Below are 25,843 nucleotides of genomic sequence, written 5' to 3'. Positions count from 1 at the left end.
TACCAATGTTGGAGGTTGCCAACAGACAATGTTTGTGTTTGAATGTGTATAAAAGTTGCGCATCAATCTAACTTCTTAACCAAATGATTATGCACCGAATGGGGTGGTGGTTTGGTTAAGTTACTTTTTGTGCCTTGAGCGAACGAGGACTTAAAATTTAGTGTAACTTCGTGTATGCTTCCCTAAAAAGTAAATGAAAGCGAGGTAGAAACTAAAGCAAGAAACAAAATGTAATCATTTCACGATGAAGTCAAGATTACAAATGTTTACAAAATTAAAATCTAGGCTGATGCGCTGAGCTAAATGACTTGAAATGTAAATTAACAGGAAATGTAAAGAAAGCAATGAGACTTGATAGGTGCATTATTTATCATATTAATTATCCCTAAGTTTTGTTAAGGAATTGATTATAAAAGAGCCTTATTACTTTCATTTTCTCAGTTTCAGCCATTATGCACACTTAGAACGTTTTTGGTGATAATTCGACCTTTTGGAGGAGTTTTGATGCAAGGCCAATTGGAGAAGGAAGCTAAGAGGCTGAAGCTTGTTGTGTCCAACTTTCATAATTTTCCCTGGAGCCATTCGTTCCAGTTTTACAAATCAATCCTGCATAACTTGTTTTCCCGTCAGAATTGTACAGCTGTGGGAGAATGAAGATTTGAAGGCTTTCCCGATTTTTCTTAGTGGCGTGCGATATATGCTTGGAAAGATAAGAGATAAAGCTACATTTCCCATATTTTTACAGAATTTTACAGAAGACAAATCGGCCTCAAACTTGGCGCGCAAGACAGATGACGTGTTTCCCAAGCCAAGAAAGATTCTTTCCTAGTTTGTGTCATTAATTGTTTAGGAGTTTGTTTTATTTCGGAGAGTTTCTCCCAGACCTTTTAGGGTTTTTCTAGCATAAATAAAGTGCCTTAAGCTCTCTCTACAAACGACCCCCAAACCCATATCACCCAACATCATACAACCATTCACCACCTCCGCAATTTGTGAAGAAGAGTTTAGGGATGTGCTTTGCCATGGACTCCGGGTTCTATCTTTCTTTTATTTTTATTTCTATATGTAACTAAGTTATTTTCTAAGGTTTATGATGAAGCCATGACATGAATATTTCCGAAGTATCTTGTTGATTATTATCTGATTACATGCCATGTATAGTTCTTAATCTTTGTGCTTATTCTATTCTAGTTTCGAACGTTCTTGTAACTGGCCATCATTGTGAACTTGTTTCTAGATAATTAGATAAATCTAAGAGGATGACCAATCAATTAGGTTTATTGGAACTAAGATTAAGAAGAGTAGACAAACTAGTGAGGATGGCCAATATCAAACTAGTCCTACTTGGTTGACATAATTCTTCAGTGCTTAATGGGTTTTTATGTGTTTAATTGTATGCCTAACCTATAGGATATAGTTATCATGTATAGACACACAAGTTGATGCCTGATCACGGATTAATTCATACCTTAGAAAGAACAACCTTAAATATTGGCATGGTAATTGGATAGTAATCGGCTTGAAGAAAAGGGAATAGGATTGTTATTGGTGGATTCATGACCTTAGCCTTTCATCACATTACTTCCTTTTAAACTTTCATTCGTTGTGTGTTTTCGTTATTCACATTCCTGGTTTAATTTTAAGTTGAAGTTTTAATTATTTTTCATAATTAATTAATCAATCATTTTTCCTAGTTAAGTTAAGTTTCACGTAATTAGCTGGTTGAATTGGTATTAAAAGCAATCCCTGTGGGATCAACCTCGTATTTGCATTTATTTCTACAATTGATTCGTGCGCTTGTGAGTTTAATTTGGTTTAAATTAATCTATTATTTATGTTAGTTTAAATATACATCAAGATTAGCAAGATTTAGGTCATGAAGGGCTAGATAATGCAAGAGAAGTCCACTGAGTTCACTCATATCAGATTGGACTTAGTACAAAATTACGCATTGGAAAGGGAATCAAAGTGGTTGGAATGACACATCTGATAAGCTCACATTTATACATATTTTACATCAAATTCACTTGTCTTTTCTTACTTAGTTCCTTATATTTTTGAGCTATTTACTTTGTTTTTGTGTTTTGTAAGATTTTTCGAGCAAAGAAGAGAAAAGAGCACAAGTGGGATTTCAAATAGCAAATTCGTCAAAAACTGCCTGTGCAGATCATCTGACTTTGGTAGTGAGTTTCGAACAGCTCAGAATGAATCAGAGAATGAGCCTTATATTTTTAGAAAGCGACGGGTGTCTATTTTCTAGAACATTTTACGGATTGTTAATACCGTTTTTATAGAGAAAGTTACGTCCGTTTTAACACTGATAGGTTCCAAGAGACTGAGCAATTCGTAACTGACAACAAAGCAATAAACACAATATATCCTATCAGTCAAAATTGATGCAGTCAAGAAAACCACAAGTCTCAATACGGATTGGCTTTAATTAGAATTCTATTGTCATGGTGGTGATAACCATAAAACATTTTGAAAGTTATGAAAAGGAATGAAAAGAAGCTAAGTGTGGAAGGAGGGAACAAAGCAGCAAGAGGAGATTATATTTCTTTTGGTTTTTTCTAATCTCTTGAAACTTATGAATTTCTTTTGTTTCTTAATTATGTATAACTAAATTTTTAGAAGTTAGGGGCTGTAATGATGCCCCAAAATTGATTGCAAGTTTGTTATGATATTTTATTTGAATTTCTTTTATGAATGGATGAAAATTAGTTCACTACCTATGTCAGGGATGAATTCTTTATGTGTTTTCTATGGATGCATACTTAGTAAGCATATCTAGGATTCGAATTCTATGAATATATGTGTGTTTGCCCTTACCAAATTAGGACCTACATGTGTTCTAGAGTAGTACTTGTTAATTACGATTAACTTGTGAACCAATTTCTAGGATAAGTAAGACAATACCAGTACTTACGATGCCTAATGATAACTCAAACTCCTTGAATGCTTAATGATTTCTACTTGTTAAATCTATGAATATGCCATTCTAGATTGCATGCTAGAAACTAAGTTAAGTTGAAAACACCATTCTTTTAACATACTACGTAATAAAGAGTAATAGATTATGTTCTAACATTGAACCAACCTGAGCATCTTCATTTGGAAACAAGGGAATTTGAATGAAACATAACATGCTTGCTTTAAGAGAGGATAGCAATTCCCCTAACTCGTTTTCTTAATTTGTGAACTAAAATCTGTTTTCATTATTTTATTTATGTTTCTGTCTTGTTTTTGTTGGATTGAATTAAAATAGCAAACCAACTCCTAAAATCTCGAAAATTTGTGTGAGTGTACCTTTGTGTGTCTAGTGTTTGGATATAAATTTCGTTGAGTTTAGATAAGCGTAAATCAGTCTAATAATTAGTTTTCAGTGGCTGATTAGTAGGAACAATAACCCATTTTTGTGATAATTTAAGTGGTTAGGTAAGACAATCTTCTGCGAGAAAGAACCTTATTTTGATATGCTACAATTGACAAATCTTAGTGTTGATAAGGAAAATCAATAGGACATCTGTGTGGTACTTTGTGGTGTACTTTTAATCTTATCAACATCAACTGAATCATACCACAAGGTGACAGAGTTGTAAAAAGTTTTAGATTTCAGGGATTGTATGAAAAGTTTACTTCGAATGAAGGCATTGAGTTGAAGAGCTAAGAGAGTTTTACAGAAAAGGAAATGAGCCCTCAGACGAGTTGGGATGAAGTGAAGCGGTTGTCCAGTCTTGAGTTAGATCTCAATTGGGCTCCAAAGTTGGTGAGCTGGAGTCATGTTGATTTAAATGACATTAAAAAAAAAAAAAAAAAAGAAGAAGAAGAAAACAAAGAGAAATTGTAGAGGGTAAAATAGGCATGAAACGAAATGACAAATGAGCACTATAACTATTTATTGACCTCATTAGCTCATTATGGTATTTTCTAACATTAAACGACAGTCAAAAGATAAATGGGTTTTTTTTTCTTTTCTCTAAAATATCCAATGCAGGTTGAAATCAACTTTTCTATTTTATTATCATGTATGTATGTGTGTGTTTGGACCCGATTTTACACCGTCGGCCTAAGCGATCGAGGCCGTTGAGTAAACATGGTTCTTAATCGTTGGATAAGAAAGTTAGGATAATTTGCTATTGTTAAGAGATAATATTATGGTTCTTAATCATAATAATTATCTTTTAATAAATTATCTTAATTTTCTTATGCAAAATCAATTGTATAGATTCCTGGACACTTCACGTGGCTTAACATGGATCTACAAGTCGAAGATAATGGTGAATAGGAAACCTAATAAGGTTAGGTGATGGATGCAGCTTGATATCTAGTTAGTTGCACAGTTCCATATTTGAATGGATTTGCACGCACAACCACGTGGAATAATAGGATAAAGGAAAATCATGGTCTTAGATAATGATGACGCAAGGAACCTAAGTAGGCTAGCCCTTTTTCTATGATGTTTTGATGATCAGATAAAGCATGGCTACTGAAGGGTTTTTATGAGAAGCCTAGGTGGGCTACAAATGTGATGTGATAAGCTTAGATGGACTTTTATTAGGTTTGAAAAGTCTTGGAACAAATCCCACGACTCAGTTTGAAGGATATGCCCTGGTTTTTTATGCGGATCAACTTCAGGAATTAGAGTTGCAATTAAACTCTGCAACATTATCTGACCGTGCAAAGCAAGTACTTCAGTCTTATAAATACAGATGCAATGGCAACGGAAAAAGGGAGCTCCCAAATTCAACACACAATTGCCCTGCGCAAACCTCTCAAAGATCTTTAGATTTTTTTTTATTTTCTTTTTCCGCTGACACACCTTCAATTTGGATAAACAGCACTGTGAAGGCAACCGGCGAACATCTTCAGTTTGGATAAACAACACTGTTGCCGTAGAATCAACCTTCAGTTTGGATAAACAGCACTGCGTCGATGCCAACTGGTTATCTATCTAAGTCTCGGTCGAGAAGGATTTTCGAATCCTTATTGGCAGAGGTCATCTCATTAGCCTTCTCGGCGAAGTGAGGTGTTACCAGGTTATTACATTCGGCACCCTGAAAGCCGAATTTGATATTGAACTTTGCAGAACCAGTAGCCTTGTCTTCAGGCTCGAGAATCCTAAGGCCGAGATTTGTTCCTTCCTCGGCCGTAGTCGCAAGATAAAGAAGTTAGCAATGCACTTAACGCAACATCAACAAATTTTACTCCTCGGCCGAGCTTGGCCGACGAGCTGGCACACCCCGCATTCAACCAAATGACGTAGTTTGCTTATTAGTTACTCGGCCTGCGCGACACGTAGGTTTTGTAATTTTTAAGGTCAACAGTGTGTTAATAATATATAGCTCTTATAGACACTTTAAAAAAGTCCATGCATTTTTTCAACTAAAATTTATCTTTTTTTTTTTCGGGTTGACAACAAGGTATAAGCCCGAAAGAAAATGAAAGATTACATAAAAATATCACAAGGCCACGAGACCCTATTTATATCTGCAACTAGTAATTGACGATAAGAGGATGAGCTTGCTAAAAAGAGACTAAACCCAAACTACATGACAAACCCAAACAAACCAAATCAACAACAACAAAATTCTTTTCATAAAATTAAGTAATGATGACTTATTTGAAGCGCCAATAACCCAAAATATTATTAGAAATGTAAGAAAATTATATAATTAGTGTCCAATTATTTTTTCTTTAAGAGGTCCAACATAGATTGTTACAGAACACACAAATTTTATTAATTTTATTTCATTTACTTTTAATTCACACATTTTTCATAAACGAGTATTATATGCCTGATTATGACTTCATTTAATTCTCTTTTTTTTTTTAAAAAAAAAAATTTATTTTGACTGATAGCGTTAGTTGTTTAGAAAGTTTAATGTTTGGGAAAAGAAAATCGGTGGAGATTGAACCAACATCACAATGCATAAGCATTATTGCTTTGCGTCATTACGAAAAAAAACGTTATCTACATTATTAAGGAATCACTACTATATTTAACAATAAAATATACAAATGGGTACCTTTTTTTACCAAGTAATAATCATGAATGTGTACGAAAGAGCTCAATTGATTTTTTTTTGCCCGGGTTTTACCCAAGTGTCTACCCTTCTGGCTGGCGACTATTCTTTTGATTCTTCTTCTATCAGTGTTTGCGCTAAGTGAAAACAAATTGTGAAAAGTGGTAATGATACTTAAAGTAGTAGTGTTTGTCATTTTCTACCGACTCTGGGTCACAAGTGTGACAATAATGATACTTAAAATTGCAGTATCGTGCTAAAGAGCAATGCAACACACTATGTAAAAAAGTGCATGCACTTTGACGCGTAACGAAGAAAAACCGCCATTGTTTAGGTGAAGAACTTGAATGAGGATCATCTCCGGTGATCTTTGTGAGGATTTCAGGGATCTTCCAATCATATTCGTTCATCATACATCGTGTAGCCAGTTTTTATCTGGTATTATTTATATATAATTTTAAATAAAAAGATTTAAAATAATTTATAGCTCCACAATGTATGATAAACATATATGATTGAAAGATTTCCGAAATACTCACGAAGAGAATCTAAAGAGGATCCTCACTCATAAAACTTTGCAAACCGTAATTAGGTGTTTGCGTCAGCAATCAAATAATGAGAAGATGAGCTGGCAAAAGATCCTTAAAATGTGAAAAAGAAAAAGTTCAAAGAAATAAAGAATTCAGCTTTCGAATCATGTCAAGAAATCTTGTCATGAACACGTACCAAGAAAAGGGTCTTCCTTCTGTGGTATAGGAAAAATCTACATGTAACATGCATGAGCACATGGCTGCTTTTTCTCTTTTTTTTTTTTTTTTCGGCTGAAAAATGCAAATTAGGGTTTGCACGAATTAGAGCTGAGGTAGCCCACCAGAGCGAGGGAGAGTGCACTGCAGGTTTAAATAGCCATTGAATGGTGCAGGCAAAGAGGGTCCGTCACCCAAAACTATATTCAGAGAGAGATCTAGAGAGAGACGATGGAAATCCAGCTCATTGTTGGGAAAAGAATGATGGGACCCCACGTGGAGAGGACTGGCATATATATATAATTGTGTGTGTGTGTGTGTGTGTGTATGTATAGTGCCAGGTCACGGACTTGTATAGTTCTATTCGTGAAAACTTAGAGGTTCTTCTCATAGCTGTCTCCCCCTCGTCCCTAACGCTGGCAACAAACTAGATTATTACTTCTTCTGCCCCACTCTCTCTCTTGCTCATTGTGCGTGCGTGCGTGCTCTGTGTTCTTTGTGGTCATGGGCCTCACCATCAAAAAGTCCCTTGCAATACGTGATATACATGTATAGCTATTTACTTAACAGATTTCTTAATATTGAAGAAGAAATTTGAATTAAGGACCTTAAGGATAAATATTCTTAATCAACTCACTGAGGTATGAACTCCTCACTTTGCTTAATAGTGTTATCTTGACCATGTATTTTTGGTGTGGTGGTACTTTTCTGTCGAAATTGGAAGTGTTCCAAATTCAAATTTCATATTAATCAAAAGAAGAATAACATAGTTTTGACACACTCTTATTATTATTTATTTTTATATTGTAAGACTGTTAATTTAGATTACATATTCATTAAGAATCACCCCATAGTTTGCAATGAGTACATGGCTGTCATATTTACTAGTCCAAACTCATAGTTCTGACAATGAACTCATCTTATGTTGTCAAACAACAACAAAAGAACATTTCAAATATTTAAAACAAATTTTTCGTTGCTTGGCAACATAAAATATTTGTAAAATTAGGAATTTAGACTATTAATAATTTAATTTTAAAATCGATGTTTTGTTCAATTTCATAACATTGAAAAAGAACATTACCCTATCCACTATACAGTCGTTGTCCCAACTCCCAAGCTTTTATAAGGGTTGGTAGCATCCCCTCCTATTTAAAGCTTAAAAAATAACCAATAAAGTTTGATAAAAGAAAATTGATGCCAAGCCTTACAAGTTTACAACATGGAAATCAAGAAAATGAGTTGGAACCTCTCTACTCACTAATGCATAATTAAGTTGCTTTTTGTTTATCACAAGTTACTTTTTCAATTATGGTTTTAAACGATTAATTACAATTTTTTTTCTTTCTTCAAAACGGTTAATTGTATAGAATCTAGTCTGACTGTATATATAATTCAGAATCATAGTGCAACAATATAAACCTAATTTATATGGTAACATTACACTGCATACCTCATAGAATTAATTAATCAAAGCTTTACGACGTGGAAATCAGGATCATGTAATCCCAAGTTGGAATGTTTATGAATCCTTCAAAAGAGACCTTATGGCTCGCATGTCCATTAGCTTTATGAACAAGATAATGATCTTCCATTTGCGCGCGCGTGCGCGCACACACTCTAATGCAAAAAAGAGCATGAACCTTTTGTTTAATTAAAAATTATTGACAGGGATTGGGATTGGGATAGATTTTGATTTTACTTGGCAAGCTAGCTAGCTGCCGCCCATAGCTTGCAATGCACATGATTTTTTATCTGAAGCCATTGGTCATGTAGTCCTAGCACCACAACAGTTTGGGTCTTTTACGACTTGGCAAATACGACATACAGTACTGATATATCGTAAATAATATCATTCACGACATTCATAAAGTTCATGTCGTAATACTTGTGCATAATCTCACATTCACAGCAGTGCTTTTGTGCAAGTCGTTAAACATAAATATTTACGGCTTAAGCGTTGTGTGTCGTATTTGATAATTTATACGACACATTTTCCTTCTCTTTTAAGGCTTCACGTTATGTCGTAATGTGAAATTTTCATATATTTGTGTCCCTACCTTTTATGACATGAATGACACGTCGTAAATAATGACTCTAACTTTGGAAAATTATTATGTTATAAACAACCCAAAATTTTCTAGTCAATCAATAGACAATTTGGCGCTGAATTTATTTTTTAGTTCCCGCCGAAATTTTCTCAACCCACATTTTATTATTTTTTATTAAACCAATTCATGTGTTTTGGAGTGCCCAGCACCATTAGACTTGTTTCAATTTCCCAATGCTCAAAAAGGAGCTTTTTGGCTTTTTGGCTTGATTCTCCTTTCTTTCTCCAGAGTCCCCAACTACAACGACTCGTCAAGCTCCCCGGCCGGCCATGGTGATTTCCTAATCCAACACATCTCTCTTTTTTCACTTGTTTATTCTTTTTAGAAAATGCAATTTCAATATTTTTCTTGAAACTTTTGTATTTTTAACCATTTGGTTTTACCCTTTTCAATGATATAAATGTTGAGTTTGTAATTATGAAAAAGGATGTAGATTTCAATTTCAATCCTTTGTCTGGTGCTATGTATGCATTTATGAGTATTTGAAGGAATATGGCTTGAATGAAGGTGTTGTGACGTTGCATATGACTGATGCTGCATATGGAGTCTACTACCAAGGTGACCTCTAGGGTGAATCTCTAGGGTAAGGCTCATTGTAATCTTTAGGGTAAGGGTATGTAAATCACCTTTCCCTTGATTTAAGGGAGGAGACTGATTGGGGTAATGTCATTGTGTAAGGTTTAGATTAGGTAGGCAACATGCCTTCTTCTTTCTTGTCGGCTGCTTGCTGCAGCCATCCTTCCCATCTCTTTTCCCTATCTCTTCTCATATATACCCGGACTCTCTCTTGTACAGAAAATACATGAAATATACATTGAAACTTAAAAAACTAGAAAATCTACATGGTATCAGAGCAGGTTTTGTAACCTGCCTTTGGCCATTTTTTTTCGCTACATCTTTCCTTCCATCTTAAGGCATGGCTAAAGAAGATTCAGTAAACATAGAGGGTGACATCTCGCATACTTCTCCTTCAAATTTCTTAGCCGTCGAGGTTAACACCAATCAACGTTTGTGTTCAGTTCTCTTGAACGAGTTTAATTATCTCCCCTGGTCTCGAGCTATGTCTCTTACTCTCGGAGACAAAGGGAAATTAGGGTTTGTAAATGGAAGTGTGGAAGCTCCAGACATCTTTTCCTCGACATATGGTGCATGGCTTTGCAAGGATCAACTTGTCATGTCTTTGCTGCTCAACACCATGGAGAAACATGTTGCTGAGATTTTTAGCTACTACAATTCTTCATGTGAGCTTTGGAAAGCGTTGCAGGATATGTATGGAAATCAAAACAACTATGCACGTGTCTTTCAACTTAAGAAGGACATTGCCAGTGCCCAATAAGAAGGGAAATGTGATTTACATACCCTTACCCTAAAGAATACAATGAGCCTTACCCTAGAGATTTACCCTAAGGGTCACCTTGGTAGTAGACTCCATATGCAGCATCAGTACATGCAGCAGATGCAGCATCAATACATGCAGCAGATGTAGCATCAATCATATGTAGCCTCACAACAAAAGGTGAAATGGTGAAATTTCTCTACTTGCTGCCTTTTATTAAGTTTTAGTAGGGGTAAGAAGGCCAGAGTTATATGAGGGTGTTTGGTTCTTGCTGTAATTTGTGTGGTCTGGACGAAAAGAAATAAAGGGCTTTTGAAGGTATGGTGGAGTAAGGGCTGAGGAGCTATGGGATAACTTGACGAGGAGTCTATGATGTTGTAGGGCTGCTAATTTTTCAAATTTTAGGACGGTTTTGTTTCCTTCATGCATTTCTGTTTTCCTTTAGTGGTCCTCTTGACCACTTTTTCATTGGTTGTTTTATTGTCTTTGTTGCAAGAAAATTGTTTTATTGTCTTTGTTGCAAGAAAATTGTTTTATTGTCTTTGTTGCAACCAGAAGATGATCAGAATCCGGGAGAAAAGTAGTTTATTGGCACGACAATTCCGTGCACTTACAAGTTATGAATCTTTTTGATTTTTAATGCAACATTATTAGTAATTTTGTTAGTTTTCATACTTGTTTTCTACGTGGGATCATTATAAAGTATTTGATTACTGTTGGGTTGTTCATTTACAAGTGTGTATGTTTTCGAAAAAGTATAAAACGACCGATAACATATATGATTGATGATTTATTTATGTAATCCATTTGAATGTTGATATTGTGATAACCAAGGAAAACTAAAGAAGAAGAATTTGAATGCATCAACTTCAAATTACCTTTGGAGGAAAAAGAGATTACAATTCATTTGGTTAGGAGTTAGGACTTAGGTCTAAATCTTGTAGATTTTAGATGCATTTGTGGATGTGACAAAGTTTTGCATCTTTCATGTCTTCACTCCTTAAGACTTGACAGTTGGATGATACAAGTTGGATATTGGATGACAAGTTAGGGAAGATTTGATATGTTTTACAAATAGTTGTGGTTTATTCTGAGAGTATATAATCTCTTAAAGCACTGCTTATTTGGCTATTGGAGGTTTGATAATATGCCTGCATCGTTGCTTATTTAGCTTATCAAGGTTTCATCACTGTCAATGCATGCCTAGAAATTCAGGTATAACAAATTATGTAAATGAGCAGTCATTTATTTTCATTATTGTAATCGATGGCTTATTTTGTGTCTTGTCCTTGATTATGCTAAGTTTCTGTATATGTTTTAGTAGCTACTATGTTGACTGCTAGAACTAGAGAACTCGACAATGTAGAATGTAGAGATTAATTGGTGTACAATGGATAAAGAATGGGTATACTTTCCAAGGTGAGTTTAATGGGCATACAAAGCAACTCAAGCCTGATAATGTGAGTTTGGTACAATGGCGGAGTTTCGTTAAGAAACACTTAGATTCAAAATATAAGGTAACAATATTTCTTTTCTATTATTCAAATATATCCATTCTATTTTCAGTACTTCAAATCCATAACAATTATATTGAATAAATTTTGGATATATAGGAGATAAGTGAGAGATTCAAGAAAATGAGGGCAAAGCAAACTATGCTACACACAATGAGTCGCAAAGGCTATGCTTGCCTTGAAGATGAGATGGTAAACTACAATTTTTATTTCTGTTAGTCATATTTTACTTTTGTAGATTTTCTGGTTTAAAGTTTTAATGTATATTTCATGTATGTTTGTACAAGAGTGAGTTCGGGTATATATGAGAAAAGAGATGGAAAAGAGATGGGAATGATGGATGTAGCAAGCAGCCGACAAGAAAGAAGAAGGCATGTTGCCTACCTAATCTAAACCTTACACTAGGGGTGGGCACGGGTCGGGTTGGGCCCAATTTTGAAGGGACCGGACCGGGTCCGGGCTTAAGAGAAACGGGCCGATTCGGGTCGGGTCCACGGTTCCTTTGCCTTTTTTTTTTTTTTTTTTCTTTTCTGGGATACAATTCAATCGATTTGAATTTGATACAATCAAGCCAGCATTGACAATAACAATCAAATGGGCATGTCAAGATCTATCAATAACTATCATAAATAAGCAATTAAATACAAACAAAACCAGAAAAAAATTCAATTGAGTTTAAGGTATCCATCCATGGCCACACCCTTTCTTCGTATTCTTCTGCAACTCAATAACACCGCCCGAACCACCGCCACTCAATGCTGTCTCCACCCATGCCACCTCACCATTAGATCTAAACCCACCTAACCCAGTTCCAAATAGCCACCCACAATGAGATTCGACGCTGCCCAACTTAGATCTGCCTCTTCTCCTGCTCAAATTCGATTTAATTCAACAGAAGTTTCAAACCCAGTCGATTCAAATTCAATTCAATAAAAGATTTGAAATTGAAATATTACAGAGGTTAAGGTTCAAGAACCCAACAAAATCCCTAAATCTAGAAACCTTAATTTTATTTTCAATCCTTAATCCCTAAAATGTAATACCTTAAAACTGAAGAGGACGAATGAGATGTCATGAGCTGCAGATATGGGTTTAAGCCAGACGGATGAGACGTTGTTTCAAGTTGTTTGACTTCGTCCGTCCCTTTGAGTTCGTCAGAGAGAGAGAGAGACTGATTTCCAGAGAGTGAGTCAGGAGAGATCGAGGCCTAATGATGATGGTAGCGGACGGTAGGAGGCTGGGAGCGAGTTAGGAGAGATGGAGGTCTGACGATGATGGTGGTGGGGTACGGAGCTGGGACAGTGGAAAGCTGGGAACGGGTTAGGATGAGGTCTTGAGGTATGAGAGAAATGAAAGAAGTTGGGGAGGAGAGATCGAGAAGACTAGGGATGAGGAAAAGAAACGGGCTGGGCTGGGGGCCTGTTCCTTCCTATTTCAAGACCCACCCCGCCCCGATAATTTCATATACCCGAATTGCCCTGCCTCGTTTTATGTTTAGAAAATTTAGACTAGCCCCGAACCTGAATTACCTGCCCCTACCTGCGGTTCCTGTACCCGTTTGGCCACCCTTACCTTACACAAAGACATTACCCCAACCAGTCTCCTCCCTTAAATCAAGGGAAATGTGATTTACATACCTTTACCCTAAAGATTACAATGAGCCTTACCTTAGAGATTTACCCTAGGGGTCTCCTTGGTAGTAGACTCCATATGCAGCATCACAACAACTTTTTAACATAATTGTGAGTGGTGCTGCTGTATGAAGACTATGATCTAATATTCTCAGTTAGTGCTTTTTTTTTTTTTGTAATTTTTAAATTTCTAATGATGTAGATAAAAGAAAGTGAAACACCTGATGCAATAACAAGGGGAGATGTTGGATTCGTGGGCACACAAGGAAATCTGGTGAATTTTTAAACGAAGAGGTTGCAACTGTAGCGGTAATGAATGGAACAATTTATACTCATTTGTATTAGTATTATAGTCTTTATTTTATAAGTTAACATTTTGCTTTTTCATCGTAGAAAAAAAATACAAGAAGCAAATAAGAATGTAACAACTGTTGATAAAAACCCTGTTAAGAATGATGCTCTTGCCAAAGCGCATGGACCCGAACGTAGACGTAGAGTAAGGGGACTTGGGTTTGGTGCAACACCTTCACAAGTGAGTGTTCAAACATATAATCGTCAGAGAGTTATTATGCTGGAAAAAGAGTTCGAAGATTTGAAAAATATTGTCCATTCCCTACTAGTTAGACGGATGGGGAAAAATGCTAACTCGGTTAGTACATTTTTCGTACACTTTATTATTATTATTATTATTATTATTAAATATTAAATTAGCATCAAACTCATAAATTATGGTCTACTTTAATGGCAGTCTCCTTGTGTTAGCACAAATCATCAAGGATCTGGAAGCTTACCAAATGATTCAGCTAATCACCATCCTAATTTAGCAAACCATCATGCTACTTCTTCCAAGCCTTAAGCTAAATCTTCCAACCTTGATGCCTCTTCTGGTAATCTAAATCATAATTCTCCCAAACCTTAAGGGACTAAGTGCAAATTACTAAATTGGACAGGGACTAGAGAAGTTGTTGCACTTGCTGAAATTGCATCCACAAATCCTCAAGATTTGGTGCATTTTGTGCCACTTGGACCAAATCATTGGAAAGTTTGGGTCCTTGAGATACTTGTATCTAGGATAAACTTACCTTGACGAACATGTGAGTTTTTTCTTCTTGACGATGCACTCCTTAGTACAATTGCATGGCCAATCGAATCTATCTCCTTTGACTAGCTCTTGATTAAAAAGTACTAATTTTGGTTGTGATTTTTCACTAAATTTATATCAATTTCTACTTTAGTTATTTCTTGGTTTTTTCTCACTTACTAGCTATATATATATTTTGGTCCTACAGATTTGAGAATTAGCTCAACGCTTCCTTCTTGGTATGGTGCTCTTTTGTGATGAAATTGGTTGCTCCATGAACATGGAGGGTGTGCTTGGGATATTGCTTTTTGGTATGATGTTGCCTTATATTTTGGTCCTACATATTTGAGAATTAGCTCAAAGCTTCCTTCTCGGTATAGTGCTCTTTTGTGATGAAATTGGTTGCTCCATGAACATGGATGGTGTGCTTGGGATATTGCTTTTTGGTATGATGTTGCCTTATATTTTGGTCCTATAGATTTGAGAATTTGCTCAACACTTCCTTCTTGGTATGGTGCTCTTTTGTGATGAAATTGGTTGCTCCATGAAAATGGAGATGGAGGGTGTGCTTGGGATATTGCTTTTTGGTATGATGTTGCCTTATGGTCATCAGTAGTTTCCTCTGTTAGCTTTAGGATGTGCATAAGTTGTAAGAGGAACAAAACAACTAAGGTTTTTTTTGTAAACTTCCAATTGTAAAGTAATTGACAATTTTTACTAATTAATCTAAGTATTTAGAGTTTAATTCGTTTATGATGATTATTGTTATCTTTCTATTGTACTCCTTACAATATTGATTTAGATGTTATGAAATGAGGTCTATCTAAAATGAATTGTTAAAAATAAAAATAAAAATAAATGTAAACTACGGCATGCAAAATCTGCTGTAATTGTTGATGGCAGTCTTCTTTTACGATGTACGCCATATGTCGTAATTGCCTTCACAGTATTACGACACTTAATAAATGCCGTATCAAATATAAATTACGGCACACATGTATGCTGTAATTACTTTTGCAGCATTACAACACTCCATTAACGCCATATCTAAAGAGCATTTACGACGTGTTTTGCTTAAATTATTCACAGCTATTAGTGAACATCGTATTTGACAAAACATCTTTTACGACATGGGCTTTTACTGCTTGGGGCTTACGGCACCCTTTGTGCGCTGCAAAAGACCAATTCTGTTGTAGTGTAGCTACTGTTTGTTTTCAGTTCTTTTCTTGTTTGGAAGTTGGCTTTATAAACAGCTTATGATTAGACAGTTAAGAACATGGGGTCATGTGGGAATATTTGATTTAGCATTTTGAAGCAGTTGATCAATCTTAAAATAAAGATCAAATCTTAATCTTTGTGAAGCTAAAATTAGCTGTTCTTTTGACCATAAACCAGCTAATGTAACATAAAGCAGAAGAACATGTGCAGAGTAAAACAAAATTGGTGATCTTGGAGAAAACCAATTGTCAATTTTCCACATACCAAGAATTGTGGTCCATTGCTTAAACCAAAAAAAATAGAGAGATCAAAAGAACTAAGACATTCAGTGTTTGATTGAATTTTAATTTTTTTTTCATCAAATTATGAAGATTAAGATTAATTTGCGAAAATTTTAAAATTTAAGATTGATCAAGTCTTAATAAATAATTAAGATCGATCAGTTCCTAGTATGTTTGTAATTTAAACTAAATAACTAAGATTGGTTGATTTACAAAAAAATGAATTTAGTCTAAACCTTAAACCCTCTATATATGACAAGAAAATTTAAAACCCTACAGTTTAAAGTCTAAACCATTATGAGTTATTGACACACATTAATTAGTATTATTACATTATTTGGTGAACAAATTTAGTTAGTTGTAGTTTGTAAAATACATCCACTGAATCATTTGTCGATACAAAGTGGCAACTCGATGATGAGCGAATGGTCTAATGGCCTAGCTAGCAGACCCACAATGAGTACAAATGTTGAGGGCATCTCATACCCACACCTTGTATCAATTATGTAAACAAAAGAAAGCTAACTGATTACAGATCACAACACATTATATTTGCTTTTTGGGTCTACTTGAACTTAATTATCAATATCTTTGGGCCAATATTTAAGACTGTTTTTAATACAAATGATATATTTATACAAAAGGTGGACGACTTAAATTAAGCCACACAATGTATTAGCCGGCCATTGACAAGAATTGAACTAAAAATCTATCATATACAAGTGAAAAGGAATTTATACTATTAAGGGTGTGTTTACTTAATTACGCAGTATGAGAATATGAAAGACTGAGGGATTAAAAGGAATGTGGATGTGAAAGTTGGTATAGGTAACAACCCCTTATGTTAATGAGATAGTTTCGTTATGTATCACATACCCAAAATTGATGGGACCCACATAAATACATTCCCTAGGTAAACATGCCATAAATCACAGTGCTAAGTGGCAAATAATCAAGATTATCAAGAGCTAAAAAGCCCAACATGGAGAAGAACACAAAGTATAGGAAGTAAATTACAGAGAAAAAAAAATTGTAGCAGTGGGATTATAATTTGGTTGGAGGGTGGGAGGGTTTATTAATGCAGAGACAGAGAGGACACACTTAGTGCATCAGTCACCCAGAGCTGTCATTCGGTATTACAAAGCCACACCCTCCCTCCCTCCCTCCCTCTCCTAATTCACAGCCAGCAAATCAGAGTTTGATTGCAGCTGTCGGATTCTCTCTCTCTCTCTCTCTCTCTCTCTCTCACACACACACACACACACAACCAACTTCTCCATTTCAAACTACCCATCAAATATTTGACAGCAATACAACCAACAAAAGCAAACATTTTAAACCAATCCAAAACCCTTTTAATTTTCCATGTGTATTCAATGATTTTCTTCCTGTAAAAATTGAAAATATGGAATAAATATTTGGAGATGGAGACACATATAGAGCTAGCAGAGGAGCAAAGAAGATCAACAAAAATATGAGGTGGAAGATACTAACAGTGCTCTTCTTAGTCAAACATTCTTTGACTATATGAGTTCATCCAGCTGCAAAAACAAGTTAAAAGATCATCTTATTACAGAAACAGAAGCTGTGAGATTTTGATGATTTAGATGCCATGGCGCATTCACATTATCGATCGCAGTTCGGGGACACAACGTTTACAAAAGTGTTTGTCGGAGGGTTAGCTTGGGAGACACCAACTGATGAAATGCGCAGATATTTTGAGCAGTTTGGGGAGATTCTTGAAGCTGTTATTATTGACGACAAAAATACTAGAAAATCTAAAGGCTACGGATTCGTAAGTCTAATGTTGATGCGTATATATTGTGTTCGAAGATCGCTGTGTATTCTTTCCTTTTTCTTGTTTCTGAATTAGGGTTTTAATAATTATATGAGTAGGTGACATTTCGTGATCCTGAATCCGCAAGGAGGGCTTGCGCTAATCCAAACCCGGTGATCGGCGGAAGAAGAGCAAATTGTAACATTGCTTCACTGGGACGTCCAAGACCTTCTCCCCCGAGAGGTACATTGTGCATTTCGGCTCATGAATTTGAGCTCGTATGTTCGATTCTCATCTCCTTGATTATTGCTCTATGAAAACAAAGTGATCGATGACAAGTAGTAAATTTTGCTAGAAATTTGATAAAATACTTAATTTGGAGATACATTTTTATGGTTCATACAGGAAGAAACCAAGGCGCCACTCCATACCATGGAAATGCACCACAGGCTACACAGTCCTACCGCGGAGTGCCCCCTTTACCGCCACCACTACCGCCATCGGCTCCTATAATATATCCATCTTACAGGTAATTAGTGTTGCATGTCTTTTTTTGGCTGTGTTAAAAGAGAAATGGTCCATGCATTGAAATAAAAAAGTGAGTAGCTAGACAGACGTTGTGTCGGTATCTTTTTAATGTTACATTAAATATTATCTGGCTACAGTTGCATAAGGACAACCCTTCAACCATATAGTTTATGGTACATTGGTGATATTAACCAAAATTATCCACAAGTGATTTTTGTGAAAGAGAAAATTGATTTCGAGACCTCCGATATAAAAAAGAATGACTTAACTAACTACTAGAGATTAATTGTTGAAAATTACATTGTATTATCTTTGCAAAATTGTTTTGTTGAAATCTTCAGCAAAGTAATTTAAACAATTTACGTTTGACTTTTAGATGGAAAAAGAAGGGTAAGAGAAGGGTTAAGCAATGTCGTAGTCATGGTGGTCCTCAGTTAATTACTTTAGTGCACAAATTTAGAGACCCCCCTTTTTGCTGTATGTATTTTTTTTTTTTTTTTTGTATTTATATTGTAAGATTAATGGGAAAGACAATTGGGGATGATGACACATATAATATTGCTTACACATACATTCTTGATCTGTTCTCGTGGTGAATCTTTGTCATGATCAGTCAAGTTTAGGGGGTGATCGTGCTTCCTAAGTCTTTTGTGTTTTCGAATTTTTGTAGAATCTATTTATGTGGCACCCAAAATCGGTTGATAGGGATTCACTTCACTAGCAAAACTAAGGTAGAGATTGTATTAATTAGGTTACTTCTGATTCACTTGAACTCAATTTATTAATTCTTGTTAGTAGATTTTGTCATTTTCGAATTATGTAACTATCACATTTAAGAACATGTACGTATAATTAGAAAGAAAGATTTGGGATAAATAGGTAACTAGGGTGATGGGTATAAGTAAGCTAAGTTTAGTGCTTGAAACCCTTCGATGTAGAAAAAACAAAAAGGTTTTTCTATGGTACCCTATTGACAGTCTCATTCTAAGCAAGTTTTTGCTCATCCTAACTCATCAATTTCATTGAATAATGATTTGCAGCTACCCAACCTACACTCCTGCAGATTATGGGCACCATCAAGTGAGTTTCTCTCTCTCTCTCTCTCTCTCTCTCTCTCTCTCTCTCTCTCTCTCTCTCTCTCTCTCTCTACATTTGCAACAATTTGATCACATTATTGAATGGTTGCAATAATATTGCAGCATGCTATGTACAACCCACAAGTGCATCAACAACCTCAGTACTACCCTCAAGTGTATGGATCATCACCATCTTCACTAATGGGCACTCCATATTACTATCATGGCTATTCTTTTCAATCTCCAACTCCAAGGGGAACATTTTCTTCACCCCAGGCGCATCGTATGCTCGCCCCCTCCTATCTCTACTATCCTACGCACAACATGGAGCCCTCCTCCAGCTCCTATCCTAATCCTCCACTCCTACCACCACCCCCCACCTCAAGGCATAATCCTCCTAATTTTACCTTTCCTTCACCTGGTAATTAACTAGTTTCTCTCCTTTTATTTATTTATATTGCATGCGAAGTGAAGGTATAATCCAAACTAAATTAGAGAAAATAACTATTATAACTTTGTTGATAAAACAAGTGGTAAATTATCCTAGTAGTTAGGTTCTTTCATTTCAACTCACTACATTTCGGATTCAAACTTTCTCCTTCTCTCTTTTTCTTTTATCGTAGATTAGTGCAAATATCATTTGCAATAAAAGAAAATGGTTGTGGATAGCTAGAAACTAATCCCAATACATATATAGGAAGTTTTATTTAGGTTCCCTAGGGATTTGTCTATTTGGGGAGAGGACCTAGTGGGGCAAGGAGGGGAAGTGCAACCCATGTGAGTGAGCTGGCTGCTGCATGGCTTGTGTGATGACCAGAAGCAGAAGGTCAAATATTGGAAAGTCATGACAGAGAAGCATAGCAGAGTGTACATGTAAACTAACAGTGACTGCATGTAGCTTCAGCCTCAGAATTATGGTTCATTATTCTCAAGGTATGGTGGAGTCAAGTGGTTGTTTAGAGAGGTCCGGGCATGTTAGATACTGCCAATCATCAGTCAGGGAAATTAAGACGTGGGGGATAGGAGGGAAGCTAGGTTAATTTTACGAAGAAAAAAAATATCATCGTAAGTATATATACAATTATATATATGCTTCAGGTGGTTTTTGAGTTTTTGGTAGCTCATAGTGAAAAATTACAATGCAACTTTTTCGATGCGTTGTCTTCCCCAGAAAAAAAAAAACATATAGATTTGATTTCTTTGTATTTTCCGTTTCTTAGCTTAAACTTTCAAGAACCAAAATTAGGGTTAGGGAAACCACCCCCCAATCCGACACCCCACCCCTACTATTGTGCCAATATATTTTTTAGTTTCGGCCTACACACAAAAGTTAAGGTCACTAATTAAAAAGAACATCAGATTAACATTATATTAAAAATTTTGGATGATTTTGTTGGTATCCAAATAAATCATCATACACCCAAGATTTATAGAAACACTAAAGACAATTTGTAGATAAAAGAGTGCGATATGACATATTTGATGTGGTTTAAATTTGTCTTTGGTGAGAGTAGAATTTAAAACTTCTCACTTATAAGTGAAGAAGAATATCACTAGATCGTAGTACTATGTGACATATTTGGAATTTAAATAAAAATACTTAAATTTTTTTTTCATAATGAATATATAACAAATAAAAAGTTTCGGGCCCTTGGTGTTGGAGCCCTGGGAAATGACACCTAGCGCCTTTTTATACGTTGCTATACGTTTTGTAATTTACAACTAACTTTTTATACACTTACGTGTAATATTGTTATCTTGTCAGACGTATTATGTTGTTCATTATAACATCAATTATGTCGTATTGTTTAAAGTTTGATAACAAAATTTGTTTTGCAAAATAGTTACTATGTCATGTCATGTTGTTTTAATAAACGGTTTCTATATTACACACACACACACTATTTACATCTAGGGAATAAGAAAATAAATTTGTATTGAACTCGACTTGTTATTTATGATATTCGAACATAAATCTTCTCACTTATCAATAAAAAAAAAAATGCTATTAAGCCTTAATGCTAAGTGATTTTTCTTGCCGATGTTCCAAAAATGCCGTGGATCGCTTGTGGTTAAGTGGTTGGAACATTTTTTAGTCATTTTTCATGGTGGCCATAGAGTTTGTAATTGTCATAACCCCACTCTTTGAAACCCCACATATATAAGCACAGATTTTTCTGTCGGACGCTGTCTCATTTCATAAGACATCCATGACATGTCATGTTGAAGTTATGGACCATTCTAGCTAATATATATACTGACATACATCGTACAGTTTTTCTACTTAACGCCAACCCAATTTAGGGTTTAGTTTTAGGTTACAATAAGCAATCACCATGATCTTCTTACCTAGGCTTGATTAGGTTACCCTTCATCAGATAAAATTGTGTTTGCCTGTGTATACATACTTCCTATATATTAATATGAGGGTGTGCTCATGGAAATATATGTATTGTTATTGTTGGTTTCAGATTCGCAGAATCCACAACATGCCTCAACAGAAACAGAACCTGGAGTTGTTACTTCAGAATGCACTCCAGATGCCTAAAGTACTCGTTGATAAATACATGATCTGATGAAAAACATTCAATTGTATAAACTTTATGATTAAAATTTATTATGTTCCTTATCACTCGATCCTTACGTTCTGTTGTCAGTCATTCGTAAGATTCTTTTTGGGTTGAAATCTGTAACATTAGGTGACTACTGCTTCAAGATTTCTTGTGTTCAACACAGATATTACAAGAAAGAGATGATCAACTAATCATTCACATTTTACTATCAACTATTTTCATTTACTTTGTTCATTTCAAGTGTACTGTTTCTCTAATAAATATATGAGGCAGCTCGGCAACCATAAGTTAGTGATTCTCTACTCTTCTTGTTGGTCATTCTCTACTCCTCTTGTGTAAAATGATAAGATAAAATTTAATGAGAAGAGTACTAAAGCTCATTGGAGGATGTCAATAACAATTCCCAAAAAGTAAGTAACAATATCCAAAATGTATGACAATAAGCAAGACTTCAAATAAATATAGTGATGACAACAAACAAAGACCTACTATGAGCCTACAAAGGAAAATCAGGTTGGAACTAGTTAAAACTCTCAAGTTTAGTGTCTCCCAAACTATTTACTAGTTAGAACTCTCTCAAATTCAGTTTCTCTCAAGTTGGAACTAGTTAGAACTCTCAAGTTCAGTTTCTCTCAAACTGTTTACTAGTTAGAACTCTCTCAAGTTCAATGAGATCAAAATCAAATAGCCCTCATGATCAAATGAATTCATCTTCGAGTATACTTTCGGAAGTAAGTAGTCAACTCTCTAAATTACTTTAGCCCTTATGTTTAATAATTAATTAATTAATTGTAATGATTCTTTTATTTGAATAATAAATTGTAATGATTCTCTTATTTTAGATGGACATTGTTGGTGAATCAACTCCGCCTCAAAACTCTATGGTGGCACCTCGACAAAGTCCTAGTTCTCTTGATGGATTTGGAAATCCCTCTGATGCAACTCCAAAAGAAGGTGACTCAAGTGACCAAGTAAGTAAAGAAGAAGCTCTCTTAGAATCATTAAAAAGTCATGAAAGGTCTACGGTTTGGGAGCACTTTGAAAGAAAAATTGAGGGTGGTAGAGTTAAGGGGTTGTCCAAGTATTGCACCCAGTCATATATGGCCGAGCCGGATAAACATGGTACAACTAATTTAAGAAATCATTTAGCAATATGTAGAAGCTACGGTCCTAATAAAGAAATATTTGCCACAAATAGGCAAAATATCTTAACTTTTTCCGTCAAGAAAGATAAGTTGGAAGCTATAGGCTTTTCTCAAGAGGAAGTAACTAAGGCTAGTGTTATGATGATAATTATAGATGAGTTGCCTTTTACTTTTGTCAAGGGAGAAGGTTTTTGCCATTTTTGCATGCAAGCATGTCTTATGTGGAGAGTGCCTAGTCGTAAGACAATTGCTAAGGATGTACTTAACTTGTTTTATTCGGAAAAAGGATAAATTGAAAAGTCAATTGAAGACATTTAGGGTGTGTCTAACAATATATACATGGACTTCTATTCAACAAACAAATTACATGGTTCTCACCGCGCATGTTATCGATGATGATTGAATGTTACATAAAATTTTTTGAACTTTTGTGTCATTCCAAATCATAAAGGAGAATCCATTGCTCAACTTTTGAAGGAATGTTTGATGGAGTGGGGTATAGAAAATATGTTAACTATTACGGTTGCCAATGCTTCTGCAAATGATTTCGGTTTAAAGGACTTGGTGCACCGAATAAGTGGGTGGGGGCTTCCTAATGCACTTTTGCATGATGGAAAATATTTGCACATGAGGTATGTTGCTCATATCCTCAATTTGATTGTGAGTGATAGGATAAAGTTGTTGAATAAAACTATACAAATCATTCGTAATGCGGTTAGGTATGTAAGATCTTCCCCTCAAGGGTTGGAGAGCTTTAAAAGGTGTGTTGAGAAAGTGAGAATAGATAGCAAAGGGCTTGTGAATTTGGATGTCCCTACTAGGTGGAATTCCACATTTTTAATGTTGGAATTTGTTTTAAAGTTCAAGATGACTTTTGATGGATTGAAAGTAGATGATGGTCACTACCTTTCGTACTTTGTAAAAGACAATCATGGTAATATGAGGGAAGACCCACCTTTGACGGATGATTAGAGTGAGGCGAGGGTATTTGCAATCTTTTTGAGACCTTTTTATAAAGTGACTTTAAAAGTATGTTGTTCTAATACTCCAACAATCCATACTGTTTTTGGTGATTTGTTTAAGATCAAAAGTCCCCTGCATGAAAACAAAGATAATGATTTTTTTGTCTATAATCTCTATGTTGATGCAGAAAAATATGACAAGTATTGGGGTTCAATTGAGGATATGAATCAATATATTTTTATTGCACTTGTGCTTGATCCCCGCCATAAATTGGAGAAAGTTATTGATTATTTTGATATACTATTGGTTGAGGATGAAGAAAAAGTTGAAAGTGCCAGAAATGCGATGAAGGACTTGTTGATTGATCTTTACAAGATTCATGAAGATGTCTTTCGGCACACAACCACTGTGAATAGTGGTGGTAGTTCTCAAGTGACAAGTGGAGATTCTTCATCAAGCATGATCGAAATAGAAAGAAAGTTGAAAGAAAAAAAGTGAAAAGAAAAAAGCAAAGAGAGCCCGAGTTGTGCATAATTATGTGGATAGGTATCGTTCCAATTCTAATGAAGGAGAGGAAGAGGAAAAATTTGATATATTGAATTGGTGAGGGGTGAATGAGGTTTCTAAGTATCCTATTTTGGCACGTCTTGCAAGGGAGATCTTTGTTATTCCTGTATCAACCATTGCTTCAGAATCCTCCTTTAGCACAAGTGGACGGATAATTGATCCATATCGTAGTTCTTTGAGTCCAAAAATGGTGGAGGCTTTGATATGTACTCAAAATTGGCTTAGGTCTATCTATGTTGCATTACATCATGAGCTAACCATTGAGGAGATTGAGTTTTGTGAAGAAGTTGAGAAATGTAATTTTATTTATTGCATTTGGTTTTCTTAGATTATTTGAAAATAACATTTTAATTAGTATTCTTTTATTATTATTTGTATGTAAAAATGGCAAGTGGAAGTTAAAAAAAAGATGCTATGTTGCCCCCTAGGCCACCTAAGCGTTAGCAAGCAAACTCTCGTTGAAACTTGAAATGGTTGAGTGTTGATCTTGAGAACTTGAAGAAGTGTGTGCAAGACATGGAACTTTCGATGTTTACTTGAATTTATTATCGTAGTTGTAATGTTTATTTTAAGTAGAGTATTTCCTTAAAGTTTGGACTTTGGAATGTTTATTTTAGGTGTGGAAGACTTGGAACTTTGATATTTATCTTAAGTTTGGACTTTTGAAAGATTTGAACTTTGATGTTTATTTAAAGCTTTGGACTTTTGGAAGATTTGAACTTTGATGTTTATTTAAAGCTTTGGACTTTGGAAGACTTGATTATAATTGAACTTTGAATATTTATTTTCACTGTCTTTGATTCTATTGGAGATTTGGAATTCTTATTTTTCATTGTCTCTGGAAGATGTAAATTTTGACTTGCCATTGAAAATTGGAATTTTTATTGCTATTGAAAATTGGAAAGAAAAAAAAAATCGAACCGGACCAAAACCAAACCAAACACCAACTGATAGAAAATCGAATCGAAAAGTAATTTCGGTTCGGTTTTCTGTTTTGGCAAAAAAGGGAACCAAATGAAACCAAACCCACCCCTAGACAAGAGGATGTCGTTAGCTAAGACTATGTGCAAAGAACAATTTCATCGAGTAAACCTTTATGCAACAAAATTTGTTGCAAATTATTTGGTTTTCAAGTAATTTCAGTATTATTTAATTTGGAGATTTTCGTCGTTTATAATTCTGCGTGATCAATTCGTTTCGTGCATTTAATCTTATGTGACAAAGGCCTTCGTCGTGCAAAGGGTACTTTTTTTTCGTTTGTTTTTCATTTTTT

At 35.2% G+C, this 25,843-nt stretch overlaps 3 protein-coding genes across 3 annotated transcripts; all 3 read left to right on the top strand.

The window, feature by feature from the left end:
• Positions 1-9,796: 9,796 nt before the first annotated feature.
• LOC148694646 (uncharacterized) lies at positions 9,797-10,216 on the top strand. The gene has a single exon (XM_088699062.1). It carries the CDS (start codon positions 9,797-9,799, stop codon positions 10,214-10,216), a length of 420 nt encoding a protein of 139 aa, XP_088555188.1.
• A 1,401-nt stretch (positions 10,217-11,617) lies between these two features.
• Positions 11,618-14,448, top strand: LOC148694645 (uncharacterized). The gene is made up of 5 exons (XM_088699061.1): positions 11,618-11,635; positions 11,830-11,922; positions 13,564-13,635; positions 13,813-14,014; positions 14,282-14,448. The coding sequence occupies exons 1-5, from the start codon at positions 11,618-11,620 to the stop codon at positions 14,446-14,448; spliced, it is 552 nt and encodes a 183-aa protein (XP_088555187.1).
• A 2,596-nt stretch (positions 14,449-17,044) lies between these two features.
• On the top strand, positions 17,045-22,129 carry LOC137717277 (uncharacterized). Its single transcript, XM_068456586.2, has 6 exons — positions 17,045-17,736; positions 17,838-17,961; positions 18,124-18,247; positions 19,287-19,326; positions 19,446-19,743; positions 21,794-22,129. Exons 1-6 carry the CDS (start codon positions 17,554-17,556, stop codon positions 21,868-21,870), a joined length of 846 nt encoding a protein of 281 aa, XP_068312687.2. The 5' UTR covers positions 17,045-17,553; the 3' UTR covers positions 21,871-22,129.
• The last annotated feature ends 3,714 nt before the right edge of the window (positions 22,130-25,843 follow it).

The sequence above is a fragment of the Pyrus communis genome, chromosome 8 (assembly GCF_041283825.1).
Source record: "Pyrus communis isolate YQ-2024b chromosome 8, ASM4128382v1, whole genome shotgun sequence".
Lineage (NCBI taxonomy): Eukaryota > Viridiplantae > Streptophyta > Magnoliopsida > Rosales > Rosaceae > Pyrus > Pyrus communis.
Note: the sequence above shows the minus strand (reverse complement) of the source record. Positions and strands in the feature narration are given on the sequence as shown.